The sequence below is a fragment of the Balaenoptera physalus genome, assembly GCF_965194825.1.
Source record: "Balaenoptera physalus genome assembly, chromosome: 14".
In the NCBI taxonomy this organism is placed as follows: domain Eukaryota; kingdom Metazoa; phylum Chordata; class Mammalia; order Artiodactyla; family Balaenopteridae; genus Balaenoptera; species Balaenoptera physalus.
Window position 1 is genome coordinate 2,338,385 of NC_138893.1, and position 20,488 is coordinate 2,358,872.

General features: G+C 34.9%; 1 protein-coding gene and 1 long non-coding RNA gene across 14 annotated transcripts in view; one reads left to right on the forward strand and one right to left on the reverse strand.

Moving 5' to 3' along the window:
• CABCOCO1 (ciliary associated calcium binding coiled-coil 1) overlaps nucleotides 1-20,488 on the reverse strand; it is a 140,515-nt gene that overhangs the window by 105,297 nt on the left and 14,730 nt on the right. For all 13 annotated transcript variants that reach the window (XR_014253557.1, XR_014253558.1, XR_014253559.1 and 10 more), the window contains exons 3-4: nucleotides 18,776-18,945; nucleotides 3,204-3,348 (exon numbers count right to left, since the gene is read on the reverse strand). Coding sequence is in view for 8 of the 13 variants with exons in the window: in XM_082425629.1 (XP_082281755.1) it covers nucleotides 3,204-3,348; nucleotides 18,776-18,945 (315 nt within the window). In the remaining 5 variants the exon portion in view is untranslated. The remainder of the gene's footprint in view (nucleotides 1-3,203; nucleotides 3,349-18,775; nucleotides 18,946-20,488) is intronic.
• LOC309643154 overlaps nucleotides 6,764-20,488 on the forward strand; it is a 353,652-nt gene continuing 339,927 nt past the window's right edge. The window contains exons 1-2 of the long non-coding RNA XR_014253584.1: nucleotides 6,764-7,727; nucleotides 8,021-15,889. This is a non-coding gene — a long non-coding RNA (uncharacterized lncRNA). The remainder of the gene's footprint in view (nucleotides 7,728-8,020; nucleotides 15,890-20,488) is intronic.

Sequence of the window (20,488 nt, forward strand, 5' to 3'; positions counted from 1 at the left end):
TTACCAGGGAGCTATTAAATGGCCTCACATGGGAACAAAGTGACACTTCTGTTATGGGAATGTATTTTTTCCCTCTTCCTTTGGACTCCCAGCTGACTCAAGCCCCTAGACTATTTTTGTCAAACATCTTGTCTTGGTCCTAAATCAAAGGGAGACTACTCAGAATGAAAATGGTCAAGAAATCTGGCTCCACGCCAGGAAGTGCACTTGTGTGAAGAGGGGCAGTGTTTTCTTATATTGAGTATATGCCTGTGCACTTTACCTTCACCTGATTTCCAGGGAATACATAGAATATACAATGACAGAAATGTCCTTGAACTAGATACATGTCTAAATGACGTCTTATATTAAAAAGCTATGTATAGGGCTTCCCTGGTGGTGCAGTGGTTGAGAATCTGCCTGCCAATGCAGGGGACACGGGTTCGAGCCCTGGTCTGGGAAGATCCCACACGCCGCGGAGCAACTAGGCCCGTGAGCCACAATTACTGAGCCTGCGCGTCTGGAGCCTGTGCTCCACAAGAGAGGCCGCGATAGTGAGAGGCCTGCGCACCGCGCATAAATAAATAAATAAATAAATAAATAAAAAGCTATGTATATGCTGCATAGATTACTCAGTACTCATAGCAATGCTGGGGAGGAATTTTGGTATTCGTTTTTTCAATTCACAGACACATCATGGAATATACAGTGTAGACTCTATTAAAAGAATCAAATGAAATTTCAATTTTTTTAAGCTTTATTCATTTAAAAAAAATTTTTTTTGGCCACGCAGCATGTGGGATCTTAGTTCCTTGACCAGGGATCTAACCCATGCCCCCTGCATTGGAAGCATGGAGTCTTAACCACTGGACTGCCAGGGAAGTCCCCGAAACTTCAATTTTATTTTCAGTTAAGTTTCATGTGCTACAGGTCATGTTCCAAAACGCGCACTCCCAAAACTGACTAGGGCTTTCACTGGTTGATTAAGCTTAATTATCAGGTTAAATTGAAAAATAGTTATACTTGTTTTTGATAATTGAGCTAGCTTCATATTTAGAAAACTTCTTTGCAGTCATTAAAATGAAAAGTATTATATGATTTAATTGACATTAAACTTGCATTTGTGGACACATGAGACATTCTGAACAGGTGTTGCAGAAAAGCACATTTCTCTTTACACAAGTTCAGAATCAATTCCAGATATCCTACTTACCAACTGATATTTTAATTTCTGTGACAGAGACACTTAAAACATGTAATTTCTTTGAAATCACAATATAAAGATTAAACAGCATAAAAGCTAGTTCTGATTTACTTTATTTGACTAAACTTTCAAATATTACTTTTTTTTTTTTTTTGCAGAAGGCTAGGTATTTTTGGTGTGTGAAGTTACCCTGGTTAGGGTCAAAAGGTGACTGATACTGACATCCCCTCTTCACTTAACCGTTTTCTGAATGTCAGTAAAATGTCAAGAAATATGCTGATGAACATTTGTCCAGAAAGATGATATGAAAGAGAAAAGAGCCGCCATCTTTCACCATCTAGAAAGTGCATGGGTTTTGCTGCTGTGGTTAACTATCAGTCCTGGTGCCCATTATAAAACTCTTGGGCTGAGAGCTCAGCTGAAAAATGTATTCTGCAGGAGAGACCTGGAAGGCTCAAATGGAGAGAGAAGGGAAAGAAGGATGCTCTACAAATGTGCAGAGAATTCCCCCTGCCCAGTGATTTCCAAACTCTGATGGGCAGAAGAAATACCCTGGGGAACAAGTTCTCCTCCAGCTCTGGATTTCCTCTCCCTTCCCTCCCCCCCAAATAAGGATCTCCCTTTAATTGATATGAAGACGACTGTGGCTTTTAGTGAGAGACACACATTAGGAGGTATATTGTAGCATTAAGAAGTCATATTATATCAAATGCTATTACATAAAAATATATCATACACCATTATTAATTCATGCCAGAAACCAGTATATAAACCTTATCATATTAAACACATTAGTTTTTTAAAAACTTCCAGGCTACAACCAGGATCCTTGCCAAGCAAATCATGAGCATGTCTAGACCATCATACAGCACCATTTATTTTAGAATTGTAAAACTTAAAGTTGGAGAGTACTGCAGTATATAGTAATAGAGGAACAAAGAAATTCTGCAGAAACTTTTAGTTAGGCAAAAGAAAGATTTTTACCAACTCTTGTTTAAATATTTGCTAACTTTAAAAATGTCCCTTGAGAGAGATGCAAAACTCTAATGCAGACCTTGTGACAGATCATATAAAAAGAGAGATTTCTTAGTTCAACAATGAAGAATCATTGTAAGAAAAATACTTTCCCTCCATCCACCATCATTTTCGAAGCACAAAGACTTAATGAGTTTAATTGGTCAATACTACAAATATTTCAGGGTATATAATAAATTTGAGGAAGTATGTACATAAATCTCTTCAATTTCTAATACAAAGCATTTAAAATAAACGTTTAAATGGAAATAAATGTTACTCTTTAAAATGTAAAATTTTAAGGTCAAGGTCAACTACCTATAGTATAGTCTATTGTAATCAAATCTGAATAATCTGAAAGAATCATTTGATTAATAAGAACAGTATTATTTAGAGATACAGAGAAAAAAATTCTTAGACAAGAATTATAGATCTAAATGAAATTATGCTTATCAAACACAAACTTTTTTTTAAGAATGCAATGAAAGCCAAAATGTTCAATGTCCTGGTTTTTATTTATTGGATGGATGACTTGAATATTATCTAATTATTGGTTGGGTTAATTACTGCAAAAATTTTGTAAATGTCTAACTTCATTAAAAATTGGATTAGCAGGGGCTTCCCTGGTGGCGCAGTGGTTGAGAATCTGCCTGCCAATGCAGGGGACACGGGTTCGAGCCCTGGTCTGGGAAGATCCCACATGCCGCGGAGCAACTGGGCCCGTGAGCCACAATTACTGAGCCTGCGCGTCTGGAGCCTGTGCTCGGCAACAAGAGAGGCCGCGACAGTGAGAGGCCCGCGCACCATGATGAATAGTGGCCCCCGCTTGCCACAACTAGAGAAAGCCCTCACACAGAAACGAAGACCCAACACAGCCATAAATAAATAAATAAATAAATAAAAATTGTATAACTTAAAAAAAAAAAAATTGGATTAGCTTCTATTTAATAGACATTTTCTAGAAAACATAAAGTGAAAACTAAATGCTACTGAAAAAAGTCCATACCTGATTTTCAAGTAATCAACAACAGCATTGGCTTGTTTTACATCAAAGATATTCCATTCCTCACTTTTTTGTGAATGGGATGGTCCTATTTCAGCCATAACTTCTCTGAGCCATTTTATGCTGTCTTCTAAGGACATATGCAGTGCTGAAATAAAATCCAAAGAAGTCTAAAGCATTATTTTCATAGATGTTTTGGCAACAAAATAACCCAAGATGTCCTTAATGTGTAACAATTCCATTTTTTCAGTATTTGTGAGGACAAATGGTAAAACTATTGTTGTTTGTTTATGCTAATAATTACATTTTATGTAAAAGAACAGGAGCTTACACACCCAACAATTGTAAATTACCTTAATGCTATACAATTGTCTAAAGAGTTTGTTTCCATTTTAAGATGCAAAAAAAAAAAAGAACCCTCAATCTATCTAAAGATTACTTTAGAATGGAAATGAAAATTTTTTTTATGATCTTAGATTAATAGATAGAAACGACACAAGGTTGGTTGGATTAGCTGGTAAGGAAGGCCTACAAGGTAGACTCAGCCACTGTAGACAGCAGAACCAAACCCAGAGCTGAAAATGTAAATGAACAGAGTCAACTAACACTCGGCCTTAGTTGATTGTTACCATGTGGGAATTTGGGTCTGAAGATTTTCAGTGGATGCCAGAAATATGGATTTTTATGTAAAAATCAAGATTTTTTTTTTCTTTTCCAAGGTACAGACATAACTTATGTAATTTGTTTCTCAAATGTATGCCTGATGGTGGTGGTGAGAGCCAGATGACAGTGCAAAAAGAGTGACACTGACATCACTTTGCCACCATTACCAAAAATAAACAAGTCAATGATTGTGGTCTATTCTCTCGCAATTAAAAGCAAACAAACAACAAAGCAAAACTATCTTCTAAGGCATCTGTCTAGTTGAAAAAGAAGTAGATAAGTGTCAAAAGCCTTGGACTTAAATTTTGTAACGTGTATAATACAAATATTAACCTCCATCTTCTTTTCACATTTTCACTTGTGGCAGACAAATATTATTTACAACACACACACACAGCTCCCTGCATCCTGAGGAGAATCCAGGTAACTGGAGTGTCCAAATTGTCCTTTGCTGACAAGTGAGGGGTGTCGGGACACGAGACCAAACAGCATGGAGGTGGAGAGTTGAAAGGCTCTAGCAAAAACAAGGCTGGATTGGTTGCTTGGAGGAGGTGATTGTCAGCTGGTGGCCAGGATGAGGGCCTGGGGGAGAACTGTGCTGAACAATGTGAATCCCACCTTCCCAATACCAACCAAACTTCTGTCTCTCTTAGGAGACCATTAGTAAACTTTCCACATCTTGTTAATGGGGTGGCTTTTTCAGTGAGGTAGAAGGGGAGAGTGCAGAGGAGTTATGAGAACACAGGCTGATTGTAAGATCCAATTATTTCTGGGTTACATAGCTTCTCTTTCTGGGATATAAGTGCTAGGTCCCCAAATTACTAATAAAACGACAGTGAAGTAATTTAAAATTTTGGAAGACACTATAAACACCAACTTGTAATTTGTTTAGTCTAGATTCTTTTCTATGTGTAGGAATTAGAAAATAAGCATAAAACTGTATAACAATTAAAATCTGGTTTAATGAATGACAATTAGTCCAATTCTCATGGCCTCCTTCCAGATCCTGTTTTATGTCTGTCAGACACATAGAATTATTACTGGATAACTAGGCTTTCCTGTATCATTCTAAGTGGAGTTCAATTATTACTGAACATTTTTTCTTTTTTAAAAAAAATTTATTTATTTATTTATTTATTTTTGGCTGCATTGGGGTCTTCGTTGCTGCGCACGGGCTTTTTCTAGTTGTGGTGAGCGGGGGCTACTCTTGGTTGCGGTGCACGGGCTTCTCATTGTGGTGGCTTCTCTTGTTGCAGAGCACGGGCTATAGGCGCATGGGCTTCAGCAGTTGTGGCTCTCAGGCTCTAGAGCTCAGGCTCAATAGTTGTGGCGCACGGACTTAGTTGCTCTGCGGCATGTGGGATCTTCCCGGACCAGGGACTGAACCTGTGTCCCCTGAATTGGCAGGCAGATTCTTAACCACTGCGCCACCAGGGAAGTCCCTATTTCTTTTTCTATGATAAACTTCTTTTGAAAATAGTAAGATTAATTTCAGAAATGAAAAATCTGTTGGATAAAAGCAATTAAGAAATGAATGGATTAAAATCTGAATCAATTTATTAATAAAATGGTATTAATTAGAAATGCAGAGAAAAAATTTAGATAATTCTAATTCTAGATGTGATTATACTTATCAAGCACAAAAATAAATTTATATTACTATTGCCTTATGTTAAAATATAACTGACTCTTTAAAACTGTTTTTCTATGTCTAATGTCTTTCTACAGATAATGGCTTTAAAAATTAGGAAAGTTATCATTTCACTTATCTAACTGAAATGTTTGCTCTTTTAAAAATCACATTTAGTGATGTGATTAAAATATGAAAGACTAAACCAATTAAATACTAAGGGCTGTTAGAAATAAAATTTATCCTTGAAAATTTAGGGTAATGAAAGAACATATTATACTTATAATTAGCTGGAAGATTTAGATTGGTACCTCATAACTGCCATTTACTAGCTAGGTGATCTGAGTTTCATTTTCCTTATCTGTGAATGAGAATAATACCAATTCTCAAAATAATAGTGCTGTTGTGAAGATCAAATAAGGAATGCATGGGAAACTCTTGGTAAACTGAAAAGATACATATACATTACATGTATATAGTGCTTTCTAGAGTTCAGCCCAAAGCCAGGCACATCTCACGTAGTCAGGAGGATGGGTTCTCACTCTCTGGGGTTCAGATTTAACCTCTCTGAATCTCATATATTCTTCTCATTTTTAAAATGAGGAGAATAATGGAACTATCTCATAAGACTGTGCATGAATTAAGTGCAAAAGTATTTGGAAAGCAAATGGCACTGTGAGTGACACAAGTTAATTCTATATAAATGTTAATTATTATTATTATCATTATCATCATCATCATTACTGTTTGGAGGAAAAACAATTCAACTTCATAGAACTAAAAAGCATTCTATGGTTATTTACCAAAGTCATGTTATATAGAGGAGAATCAATCTTGGCCCATCGACCTAGATAGAGGCCAAATACCCAGTCTAATACTCTACATCCTGTCCTTGGTCAGGCCCTGGAAAAACTAAAACTCAAAATGTATACTGTTAAGGGACTTCTCTGGCGGTCCAGCGGTTAAGACTTCGCCTTCCAATGCAGGGGGTGCAGGTTCGATCCCTGATCAGGGAGCTAAGATCCCACACGCTTGGAGGCCAAAAAATCAAAACATAAAACAGAAGGCAATATTGTAACAAACTCAATAAAGACTTTAAAAATGGTCCATATCCAAAACAAAACATCTTTAAAAAATATATATATATATACTGTTAAGATAACTGTACAAATTCTACTTTCCATAATCTTTTAGTTTGATCTACTTTGATTCCAGGTGGGTTGTTTGTAGAATATCTTGTGGATAATGTAGCACAATCTGAGACAAGGGATAGATCGGAAACCGAGTCAGTATAAAGTAACAGTCCCCACACTAGAATTCTGTTAATAACCGTCGGCCACGCTACAGCTCACAGCACAAACTGTGCTCTTTGGTGCTTTTTCTATGAAGATGTTGCCGGATAGGATGGGAGCGCTCATTATGTGCTCAGGACTCCACCACCTCTTAGTTTAAGTATAAACATACTTTACCTGCTTCCCTGGCACACTTGGCTAAGATTACATTCTTTCCTGATGGTAACTACAACCTTGTTAGGTCGAAAGGTTTGAGAGGATTTTTTTTTTCTGCCAGAAGGAAAACTAGACCCCTTGCTTTTTTCCGGTTAGGTTTCACACACGTACTTTCACTCTCTCATAGTTTATGAGTACTTGGATGGATCCTGCTCAAGTTTTAAAAATTCATTTTTGAACTGATATCAACAATATAAAGTTTCACATAAAAGAAATATTCATAAGTTATGTTATGGAAAACGTTTAAAATGGAAATCTCTTGTCAAATTTGGAATGTGAGATCCATGAAATTTTTCTACTTTCCTTTATTCTGTTTCTGGTTTGTGAATTCTCAGCTCAGAGGTTGCAAAGCTTAAGACTGTTCATGTCATGTATTTCTTTTTAGAGTTTAATTCATAGGTGACATATTCACATGGTTCAAAAAATATATGTGAAGGTGTATTGTGAGAAGACTTCCTCCAATCCTGTTGTCCATGTGCCCAGTTCCTACACCCTTTGCACAGAAAATTTTATTAGTTTTTTCTGTATTCTTCCAGCATTTCTTTGTATATATCACAAATAAAGACATAGATAAATACTAATTCTGTCTGTTTTATAAACAAAAGAATACAATTCTGCACCTCACTCTACTCAGTAACAACATATGATACCTAGAAAACCTTCCTCATTCTTTCCTTTTTTACCGCTGCACAGTATTCCAATTTAGGGATAGGTTAATCCCTACAGGTAAATTTTTTTTTTTTTTTTTTTGGCTGTGTTGGGTCTTCGTTTCTGCGTGAGGGCTTTCTCTAGTTGCGGCAAGTGGGGGCCACTCCTCATCGTGGTGCGCGGGCCTCTCACTATCGCGGCCTCTCTTGTTGCAGAGCACAGGCTCCAGACGTGCAGGCTCAGTAATTGTGGCTCACGGGCCCAGCTGTTCCGCGGCATGCGGGATCTTCCCAGACCAGGGCTCGAACCCGTGTCCCCTGCCTTGGCAGGCAGACTCTCAACCACTGCGCCACCAGGGAAGCCCGCTACAGGTAAATTTTTAATTTTGGAGTAGTTTTAGATTTACAGAAAAGTTGCAAGAATATCACAGAGAGTCCCCATATACCTCATACACAGTTTCCCCCATTGTTAATATAGCTATGGTACATTTGACACAACTAATGAGCAAATACTGATATATTATTATTTAAGTTCACCCTTTGGATTTCTTTAGTTTTTATTAAAGCCTTTTTTCTGTCCCAGGATCCCCTCCAGGACACATTACATTTAGTTGTCAAATCTCCTTAGACAGCACAGTTTCTCAGATTTTCCTTGTTTTTAAAGGCTTTGACAGTTTTGAGAAGTACTGGTCAGATATTTTGTAGTATGTCCTTAACTTTGGGTTTATCTGATACTTCTGTCATAATTAGACAGGGGTTAAAGGTTTTGGAGAGGAAGACTACAGTGCCATTCTCACCATCACATTATATCTAGGGTATTGCTATTTAACCTGGCTCATCACTAGTGGTGTTAGCCTTAGTCACCTGGCTGAGGGTGTATCTGTCAGGCTTCTCTACTATAAAGTTACTATTTTTCCCTCTTTCCATACTGACCTCTTTGGAAGGAGGTTTGCAGCCCTCACTTAAAGGGGTGGGGAATGGTGTTCAACTTGTTGAGGGTGAAGTATCTACATAAATTATTGGGAATTTTACATGGGAGATTTGTCTATTTTACCCCAGTTAATTACTTATTCAATCATTAATTTCCATCAGTATAGATTCATGGATGTTAATTTTATACTTTGGATTATAATTCAATACTATGTTATTTCGTTCAAATTGTTCTAACTTTGGGCACTGGGAGCTTTTTCAGTTGGCTTCTCTATTTCTTTGACATACCCCCACCATTCTGTTTTTTTGGCACTTTCTTTTGGCCACTACAAGATACCCCCAGGCTCACCTTTTATGTTCCCTGCTGTAGGTCTATAATCAGCCATTTTTCTAAGGAGTCCTGGTTCCTTTTCTCGGAGAATGAAATTATAATCCAAGAACTGGGTCCTGGGTGGTATGCTCACTGCCACTGGATGTCACTGCTTTTTGGCCCTCTTTGTGAACAGAGCTAAGAAGTATGTGTATATATGTGTTTACACTTAACTATATAACTATTCATCTGTATATCTATTAAGTTAAACAAGAATTCACACTGATGTTTTCAGTTGATGTGTCTAATTTTTTGCTTTTTCAAACATTACTGCAACTAATGACTTTACATACATGTCAGGTTACACGTGTGCCAGTGGATATGTAGGCTAAATTCCCAAAAGTTGGATTGCTAGGAAGAGACAATACATTTGTCAAAGAGACAATACATTTGTAAATGTGACAGACAGCTGCTAACCTACATTCCACAAGGGGGTTTTTACTTCCATTAGACAAATAGAGAATACTTGTTTTCTTACAGCTTTAACAGCTGAGAATGCTACCAAAATTTTACAGTTTTGTCAATTTGATATATGACAAATGACATTTCTGTGTAGTTTTAATTAACATTTTTCTTATTATCTTTAAGGCTGAACTTTTCATTTGTTTAAGAATCATTTGTATTTCTTTAGTCATATCCTTGGCATACTCTTCTATTGCACTATTGGTCTTTTTCTTCTTGCTTCTGCATGCTCTTTTTATATTACAGAACTTAATTGTTTGTTGATGTCTGAGATGCAATGTTTTTCCCAGTTTCTAATTCTTATTTTATTTTGATTCTGGTATTTTTTCATTGCAGACTTCTGGCTTTCATATATCAAATTTAACTATCTTCGTCTTTACGGCTTCAGAATTTTGAAGCATAATTATAGAGGTCTTCCCCATCCAAGGCTATAAATAAATTAACCCATGTCTTTCTCTGACATTTTTATGGCTCCACTTATTTTACATTTAAGGGTTTGATCCATTTGGATGTATTCTGGTTTATAAACAAAGACATGTTTGAATCCAATTTCATTTTATTTTTTTCTTGATGGATACCCAGTCGCCCCAGTATTACTTATTGAATAATTATCTTTTCACCAGATTTGAAATGCCATTTTACCAAATACTGAATTCTAGTGATTGGGTCAACTGCTTAACTTTCTGTTGTGTTCCTTTGGTCTATTTAGTGATTCACCACTGTGTTCAAATACTTGAGATTTTATAACACTACTACTAGTACTACTACTACTAAGATACGCTAAAGCTTGTTACACTTTTAAAAGACAGTTTTTCTGGCTATTTCTATTTTTTTATTTTCCACATTTTTTTGTTAGAATCACCTTGCCTAGTAACCCACCCCTAGGCAAAAACATTAACAAAAAACTGTTGGCATTTTTATTGGCTTATTAATATTATAAATTAACTTGGTGAGATTTAGCATTTTTATGACATTAGGTCTTTCAAAGAACATTGTTTTTTCCAAATGTTAAAAACTTCCTTTGTGATTTTAAAATTCTTTGAAGTTTTCTTCATATAGGGCTTGTGCATTACTTTTTTTAAAGTTTATTCTGCATAGTTTCTATTTCTTGTTAGAGCATATATATTTTCTTTCACTAAATCTTTTCTCTTTGTTTTTATACATAAATATTATTAAAAATTATACAGTGAAATTGACTTTTCATTTTGGTGTACAGTTCTATGAACTTACACACTTGTAAAGATCATGTAACCACCACTACAATTGTGATACAGAACAAGTTACATCACCTCAAAAAACTCCCTCATGCTATCCTTTTATATCCTCTCCTCACCCCAGCATCTGGCAAACACTGATTTGTTCTCCACTGCTATAGTTGTGTCTTGTTGACAATTTCCCAGAAATGTAATGATACAGTATACAATCTTTTGAGACTGACTTCAACTCAGTATGATGCTACTGAGATGCATCCAAATTGTCGTATCATGGTTCAATCACTTTTATTGCTGAGTAGTGTTCCATTGTATGGATGTACCATAGTTTGTTTACCTGTTCATCTATTGATAGACATTCAGATTTGTTTTCAGTTTTGAGCACTTTTGAATAGAGCTGCTAGACAACATTCGTGCACAGGTTTTTGGGTGAACATATGTTTTTCTTTCTTTAGAGTAATGCCTAGGAGTGGGATGGATGGGATGTAATTTTATAAGATGCTGCCAACTACTGTCCAGAGTGGCTGTGCCATTTTGCATTTCCACAAGCAAAGCATAAGAGTTCTAGGTGCTCTGTATCTTTGTCAGCATTTGGTATTGTCAGTATTTTTTAGTTTAGCCATTCTAATAGTTGTGTAGTGGTTTCATAGTGGTGTTTTTCTTTTCTTTGAACATCTTTATTTTATTTATTTATCTTTTATACAGCAGGTTCTTATTAGTTATCTATTTTATACATATTAGTCACAGTGGTTTTATTTTATACTTCCCTAATGACAAATGATGTTGAACAACTTTTCAGGAGTTTATTTGCTATCCTTATATCTTCTTTGGTGAAGGGTTTGTTCAAATTCTTTGCCCATTTTTAAAATAAGATAAACTTTATTTTGGAAAAGATTTATATTTATAGAAAAATTACAGAAATAGTATTGAGAATTCCTGCATACTCCACACAGTTTCTCTTATTTTTAACATCTAACATTATCATGGTACCTTTATTTACTACTAATAAACCAATTTTATACATTACAATTAACTAAAGCCCATATTTTATTAGATTTCCTTAATTTTTACTTAATGTCCTTTTTCTGTTCCAGGATCACATCCAGGATACCACATCACGCTTGGTAGTCATGTCTCCTGAGGTCCCCCTAGATTGATAGTTTCTCTGACTTTTCTTGTTTTTGATAACCTTATCAGTTTGAAAAGGACTGGTCAAATATTTTGTACAACGTTCCTCAATTTGGGTTTGTCTGGTGGTTAAACATAAGTTATGCGTTTTCATGGTTTTGCCCATTTTTAATAGGGCTGTTTGTTTTCCTAGTGTTAAGTTTTGAGAGTTCTTTATATATTACAAGTCCTTTTTCAGATATGTGATTTGCAAATATATTTTTCCCTGTCTGTAGTTTGTCTTTTCATTCTTTTAACAATGACATTCATAAAACAAAAGTTTTAAAATTTGATGAAATCCAATTTTTTTTTATGGGTCATGTTTTGGGGTTCACGTCTAACAACTTCTTGATAACCCAAGGTCATGAAGATTTTCTCCTATGTTTTCTTCTAAAAGATTTATAGTTTTACATTTTAAATTTATATCTGAACCATTTAGATTTAATTGTATCAAGTGAAAAGTTCAGGTTGAAGTGTATTTTTTTCAAAATAGATGAGCAGTTGTTGTCCAACAACATTTATTGAAAAGGCTACCTGGTTCCACTGAATTGCTTTTGCATATTTATAAAAAAAAAATCAGACGACCATTTTTGTGTGAGTCTATTTCTGAATTCTGTCTTCTGTTCCATCAATTTATGTGTTCATCTCTTCACTAATTCCACACTGACTTCATTACTGTAACTTTATAGTAATTCTTAAATTGAGTGGTAAGACGGATGCAGCTTTACTCTTATTTTTCAAAAAAATTTTAGCTGTTTTAGGTCCTTAGCCTTTCCATATAAATTTAAAAAATCAATGAGTATGTCTAGAAAAAGTCCTGCTGGGATTTGGATTGATACTGCATTAAATCTACAGATCAATTTAGAAGACATCTTTACCATGTGGAGACTTCTAATCCAAGGACACAGTATGTTTTTTCATTTGTTTAGGTTTTATTTCTTTTATCATCATTTTAGCATATAGTTGTGTACATTTTGTTAGATTTATACTTAAGTACTTCTATTATTTTTTGAGTTATTGTAAATGATATTATCTGTTAAAATTTTGGTAACCAATGTACATTGCTAGCATACTGAAATACAACTGACTTCTGTGTTTTGACCTTATTCCTGCAACCTTGCTAAACTCATTAGTTCTAGGAATTGTTTTGATTCTGTGTAATTTTGTATATAGAGCATCATTTCATCTAAGAACAGGGACTGCTTGATTCCTTCCTTTCCAATCTGCATGTGTTTTCTTTCTTTTTCTCACCATACTGCACTTATTGCTAAGACTCCTATTCTTATGTTGAATAGGAGTGGTGAGAGAAGACATTCTTACCTTGATCCTGATCTTATGGGGAAAGAATCTGGTCTTTCTACCACTAAGTATGATGGTGGCTTTTTTGTAGATGTCTTTTATGAGGTTGACCAATATCACTTCTTTTCTTAATTTTCTGACTTTAAAAACATAATGAATGGATGTTGTATTTAGTCAAATGCTTTCTCTGCATGTATTTACATGATCATTTGTTTTTTCTTCTTTCAACTATTTACATTGATCAGATTTTCAATACTGAACCAACATTGAATTTCTGGGATAAAGCCCAACTGGTCATGCGTATTATTCTTTTTATAAATTGCCTGATTCATTTTGATGACATTTTGTTGGGAATGTTTTTTATGTTCATTAGGGATATTGCTCTGTAATTTCTTCTCCTTCTCCTATCCCAACTCCCCCACCTTTCCTCTACTTTTTCTTCTCCTTCTCCCCTCACCTCTCCTTCTTCTCTCTTTCTCTTTGTCACCTTTTGGTATGAAGATAATTTTAGCCCCATAAAATGAGTTAGGAAGAGTTCTTTCCTCCACTGTTTCTCGAAGAGGTTATGTATAATTGGTGGTATTTCTTCATTAAATGTTTAACAGAATTTTCCAGTGAAAACATCTGGGACTGAAGAAGTTTTTCCAGAAGTTTTTAGCAACAAACTCAATTTCTTAAATCATTATGGCAATATCAGGTTGTCTATTTCATCTTGGGTGAGTTTTGTTAGCTTGTGGTTTTTGAGAATTGGTCAGTTCCTTTTTGTTTTCTAATGTATGTATATAATTAGCATTCTCTTAATATTCTGTTAATGTCTGCAGGATCTTTAGTGATACCCCTTTTTTTATATCTGATAATGATAACCTGTGCCTTCTATCTTTTTTCTTAGTTTTGCTTCATGTTTCTCAATTTTATTGACCTTTTCAAAGATCCTGATTTTTGTTTCATTGATTTTTCTCCATTGGTTTTCCATTTTCAATTTCATTGATTTCTGTTTATTTCTTCCTTTCTGCTTGATCCATGCTCTTTTTTTCTAGCTTCCTAAAGTTTAAGCTTATTCATTTTAGACTGTATTCTAATATAAGCATTTACTGATAGAAACTTCCCTCTTATCATCAGCTCAACTGTATCACACAAATTTTCATGTTTTATTACCATTTACTTAAAAATCTTTTCTAATATCTGTTGAGACTTTCTCTTTGACTCATGGACTGTTAAGAACTGTGCTGTTTAATATCCAAGTGTTCAGAGATTTTCCTGACATATTTCTATTATTAATTTCTTGTTTAATTCCATTATGGTCAGAAAACAAATTTGTATAATTTCAATTACTTTATTTATTTATTTATTTTTAAACATCTTTATTGGAGTATAATTGCTTTACAATGGTGTGTTAGTTTCTGCTTTATAACAAAGTGAATCAGTTATACATATACTTATGTCCCCATATCTCTTTCCTCTTGCATCTCCCTCCCTCCCACCCTCCCTATCCCACCCCTCTAGGTGGTTACAAAGCACTGAGCTGATCTCCCTGTGCTATGCGGCTGCTTCCCACTAGCTACCTATTTTACATTTGGTAGTGTATATATGTCCATGCCACTCTCTCACTTTGTCCCAGCTTACCCTTCCCTCTCCCCATATCCTCAAGTCCATTCTCTAGTAGGTCTGTGTCTTTATTCCCTTCTTGCCCCTAGGTTCTTCATGACCATTTTTATTTTTATAAGATTCCATATATATATGTGTTAGCATATGGTATTTGTTTTTCTCTTTCTGACTTACTTCACTCCTACCTAAGGAGACAAAAGACTGTATGCAGAAAATTATAAGACACTGATGAAAGAAATTAAAGATGATACAAATAGATGGAGAGATATACCATGTTCTTGGATTAGAAGAATCAACATTGTGAAAATGACTCTACTACCCAAAGCAATCTACAGATTCAATGCAATCCCTATCAAACTACCACTGGCATTTTTTCACAGAACTAGAACAAAAAATTTCACAATTTGTATGGAAACACAAAAGACCCCAAATAGCCAAAGCAATCTTGAGAAAGAAAAATGGAGCTGGGGGAATCAGGCTCCCTGACTTCAGACTATACTACAAAGCTACAGTAATCAAGACAGTATGGTACTGGCATAAAAACAGAAATAGAGATCAATGAAACAGGATAGAAAGCCCAGAGATAAACCCACGCACATATGGTCACATTATCTTTGATAAAGGAGGCAAGAATATACAGTGGAAAAAAGACAGCCTCTTCAATAAGTGGTGCTGGGAAAACTGGACAGCTACATGTAAAAGAATGAAATTAGAACACTCCCTAACACCATACACAAAAATAAACTCAAAATGGATTAAAGACCTAAATGTAAGGCCAGACACTATCAAACTCTTAGAGGAAAACATAGGCAGAACACTCTTTGACATAAATCACAGCAAAATCCTTTTTGACCCACCTCCTAGAGAAATGGAAATAAAAGCAAAAATAAACAAATGGGACCTAATGAAACTTCAAAGCTTTTGCACAGCAAAGGAAACCATAAACAAGACGGAAAGACAACCCTCAGAATGGGAGAAAATATTTGCAAATGAAGCAACTGACAAAGGATTAATCTCCAAAATTTACAAGCAGCTCATGCAGCTCAATATCAAAAAAACAAACAACCCAATCCAGAAATGGGCAGAAGACCTAAATAGACATTTCTCCAAAGAAGATATACAGATTGTCAACAAACACATGAAAGAATGCTCAACATCATTAATCATTAGAGAAATGCAAATCAAAACTACAGTGATGTATCACCTCACACCAATCAGAATGGCCATCATCAAAAAATCTACAAACAATAAATGCTAGAGAGGGTGTGGAGAAAAGGGAACACTCTTGCACTGTTGGTGGGAATGTAAACTGATACAGCCACTATGGAGAACAGTACGGAGGTTCCTTAAAAAACTAAAACTAGAACTACCATACGACCCAGCAATCCCACTACTGGGCATATACCCTGAGAAAACCATAATTCAAAAAGAGTCATGTACCACATGACTGCAATGTTCATTGCAGCTCTATTTACAATAGCCAGGACATGGAAGCAACTTAAGTGTCCATCAACAGATGAATGGATAAAGAAGACGTGGCACATATATACAATGGAATATATTACTCAGCCATAAAAAGCAATGAAATTCAGTTATTTGTAGTGAGGTGGAGGGACCTAGAGTCTGTCATACAGAGTGAAGTTAAGTCAATTACTTTAAATTTAAGGTTGTTTTATGACCCAGGATACAGTCTACCTTGGTGAATGTTCCATACACACTTGAAAAGAATGACTATTCTGTTGTTTTGGGGTGTACTGTTCTCTGAATGTCAATTAGATCCAGTTAGTTAATGTTGTTTTTCTTTTGGTTTACCCTGTTTGTGGCCTAGTCAGCATCTTGAATTTATAGGCTTATGTCTTTTGCTAAATTTGGGAAGTTTTCATCCATTGCTTCTTCAAATGTTTGTTTAGCACTGTAGTCTTTCTCCTTTTGGGACTCTGATGATATGTATATTAGAACTTCCATTGTCCCACAGGTCCCTGAGGTTTTGGTCATTTGCTTGCCAGTCTTTTTTTCTCTGTATTGTGCAGATTGGATAATTTCTATTGCTCTATCTTCAAGTTCACTGATTTCTCCATTCTGCTATTGATTCCATCCAGTGAGATTTTAATTTTGGTCACTGTATAATTTGGTTCTAAAACTTTAATCTGTTTCTTCTTTACACCTTCCATTTCTTTCATGATTCTTTATATTTTAACATTTGTTTCAACAATGTGCACAACTTTTCATTTAAGTTCTTTTATAATAGCTATTTTGAAGTCTTTGCCATATAATCTCCATATCTACTTCATCTTATTGTTGGCAATAATAATATTATTATTTTCCATGCAGGTTGATATTGACATTGTTCTTTGCCCAGTAATTTTGGCAACAGTGTTGAAAGAATATGTTTCGAGACATGTAGTACTCAAAGATTCTACAAATATTTGTGTCATGAGGAAAAAAACAGCCAAAGTCTGTCTTTTTGATAATTTACTAAGAATTCTTTTTTGGAAGGTTGTAGTTCAACAACTGAAACTGAAACAATGTTATATTATTTATCAGGTCTCTTAATAAAATATGTATTTTTAATTGTAATACTAGTCTCAGGACTAACTACCTGAGACTTCAGTTTTTGTGTTAGTTTTATACTATGTTCTTATGTGCAGGATAATTTGAAATCAGTCAGTTAATATCATACATAATTTTTTTCATTACCAATTATTTTTTTCTTCTATTGGTACAGTTATTTATGTTTAACATGGCACCCATACCTAAGTAAAAGTAAAGATGAAATTCTCCTATTTGTAGAGAAGGAAAATAATGATTTCTTCTCCTCACATACAAGAACTACCAATTCTTCCCTTGTTAAGGGTGATGAGGAGCAGGAAGAACACGTAGGGCAGAAGTGGCTTCTCTACTAATTCTGCTAACTCACTTAATATTTCCCCTGCATCTGTATAGTTAGAAATTGATACATAGAACAGAATAAGCTTTTTGTGACCAAAAGCCATTCATAAATTTTACTAGGATGATGGTGACAATTCTTTAGGGGTGACAAGGTCTTCTACCTGCCCAAATTAAAAAAAAAGAAACTAAAAACAAGCAAACAACCAAAAAGAAAAGAAGAGACAAAAAGGAAGGAAGGAGGAAGGAAGAAAGGAAGGAAGGAAGGAAGAAAGGAAGGAAGGAAGGGAGGAAGGAAGGGAGGGAGGAAGGGAGGGAGGAAGGGAGGGAAGGAAGGAGGGAGGGAAGAAGGAAGGAAGATGTCTCCCATAGACACAAGCATGTCTTTCAACTGAGTCAGAAACACCTTTACGTTTATTGTGCTCAAGGTCTTTTGATTATATACTCTAAGATTGAAGTTCTAGTTCTTCCACTTCCCAGCTATGCAACTTTGTTCTCTGGACTGCTTGCTCAACTCTGAAATAGTGATTACGATACCTCCCCTGCAGGAGTTGCTCTGCATTCCATAATGTATGTTAAAGATTAGAACCAAACATATTGCCTAGCACAGACTTGGCAATAAATAAACAATAGATTTCTTTCTTTTCCTCCTTCCAAGTAGCAATTCTGTTTATTCTCAAACAAAAGTCATCACATTTAAAATTGCTCCAAGGAAGAATTTCCAAATTTCCTGTAGTAACTCATTTCAATTTTATGTAAGAAAAAAAGTCACAAAATATAAGTGTATGTGAATAATGTCTATTTCATGGGGTTTTGATATTGACCAAAGAACCTCCTCTTAACAGTAATCCTGAGATATCCCAATAATAATTACAGGTAAGATGAGATGAAAACACCTCAAAAAATGAAAAAATATCTAGATAAATCTGAGCTACTTGACATTTTGGGGATGGATGGCACTAATAAGATTTCAAAATGAAAGTAACATATCTGGCAAATTAATTACTATGAGAACTTTAGCCTTGTTAAGTATTATTTGAAGCTTTACAACTTAATGAAGATATGAACTATATTTTTGCTAAAAAACAATAAAATTAGGAACTTTTGCTGAAGAATATTAATTTAGACAGAAGAAGATTAATTTAGACAGTGGACTAAATTTTCTTTTCTTAAGAAAAGAAAAAATAATGTACTTACTTCTAAGATTATGAAGTAACATATCCAGTAAAGTCATAAATTTTGAATACTGAATAATAGAAAAGTCCATTCCTCTTGCCCACAAAAATCCAGATACATAATAATCTAGTAGACTGGCTTCCTTTAAACAGGTTTGAAGATTTCTGAAATTCAAAAGCTTTTCCAGTTTCCTGTAACAGAAAAATCCAGATATTAAAATTGATTAAACAATGAACAGTTCCTTTTCTAAGTTTTGAAAACAGGTATTTTTCTTGAATGAAAATTCTCTAATGCTCATAATCTAAAAATATCCATGGTTATATCAAAAGCCTAAGTCAAAAATGGCATTCAAAAGAGAAACAGAGAGAGAGAGCAAGAGAGCGAGCATGCATGCAAACTCTTATTGGTCTTCTTTCTCCACTTCTTCTTCTAAATCTCTTTCTCCTCCCCTCTTCATTTCATCTTTGAAGTATAGTAACTTTTCATGTTTTCCTTTTCCCTCAAATTCAATGTCTTTTTCCATGTATACAATCAAGTTTCTTTTATTTCTGACAATGTTCTGGAACTAGATTGTTAAATATTCATTCTGTTTTCTTTTTTAAAGAATTCCAATTATGTATGTTTTACTCATTTTTTTCTATAACTGTAATTTTCTCTTTGAACTTCAAAAAAATTTTAAGTCAATTTCCTTTTCATTTTATATGCTTTCCTTGTTACTGTCTTCTATGTCCCTTGTGTTTTCAGCAGTGTTAATTCTCCTTTGGGCTGCTTATAAATTTCACCTCTGCGAGATCTCTCCTTTTCTACTTCTTTAAAAAATGTTTCATCACCTTTTCTTATCGCTACCTTGAATTTTTGTATCTGTCTTATGCTCTTGTGATTGCTTTGTAAGTGTTCTTAACTCATGGTAAATATTTGACCATTTTTTGTTTGTTTGTTCATGGCCATATTCTTCTGGTGTATTTTCTTTGTCTGCCATTTCTTTTTTCTATTCTTCAATTTTTTTCTTGCAGTGTCTTTGTATGTAACCTCCTTGCTTAATGCTCAAACCTGGCCATATTACAAGATGTTTTCTATATGATATAATTTTATGTCAATTATTCTAGTTTTTATTCTTTTTTCAGTTAGTGGGAAAAAGGAAAAAAGTAGAATAGGTTCTCTTTACTATCACATAAACAATCTATTTCTTGTAAACATGGAAAGTATCTGCTCTAAGCCTGTGTATTCTGGTCTTGCTATTGCAAACAAGGGTCCTTGAAATGGCACTTCAGGGTTTTCTCCTCACCTGGGAGAATAAGTATATTTTTAAACTTATTCTCAGATCTTCCACTATGTACATCCTCCTTGTAATTTCCCCTGCACTTCTGCTTGATCTACAGTGTTTCTGGTGGGCATCCTCACATTTTGCGGTCTGTGCTTTCAGCATCTCCCTGTTAGTAGAAATGGAATTGGTATTTCCTTGATGCCTATATGTGATTTCTGAGGGAATGTCTGTGTGTGTGTGTGTGTATGTGTGTGTTTGTGGGGGTGTGTGTGTGTGACAACTTTATACTGCCATTTACAAAAAAAGAGTCCTTATTATTTACAATACTGAAATAAATCACACCATCAGAATAATGAATACAGCAAGATTAAACAAGTCTGGGAACAAATAAAGCTGATGTTGCATTTAACTCACTCTCTAACATACATTTCATTTACAGTAGTATCTGCGTAGACCCCAACACCCCAAAT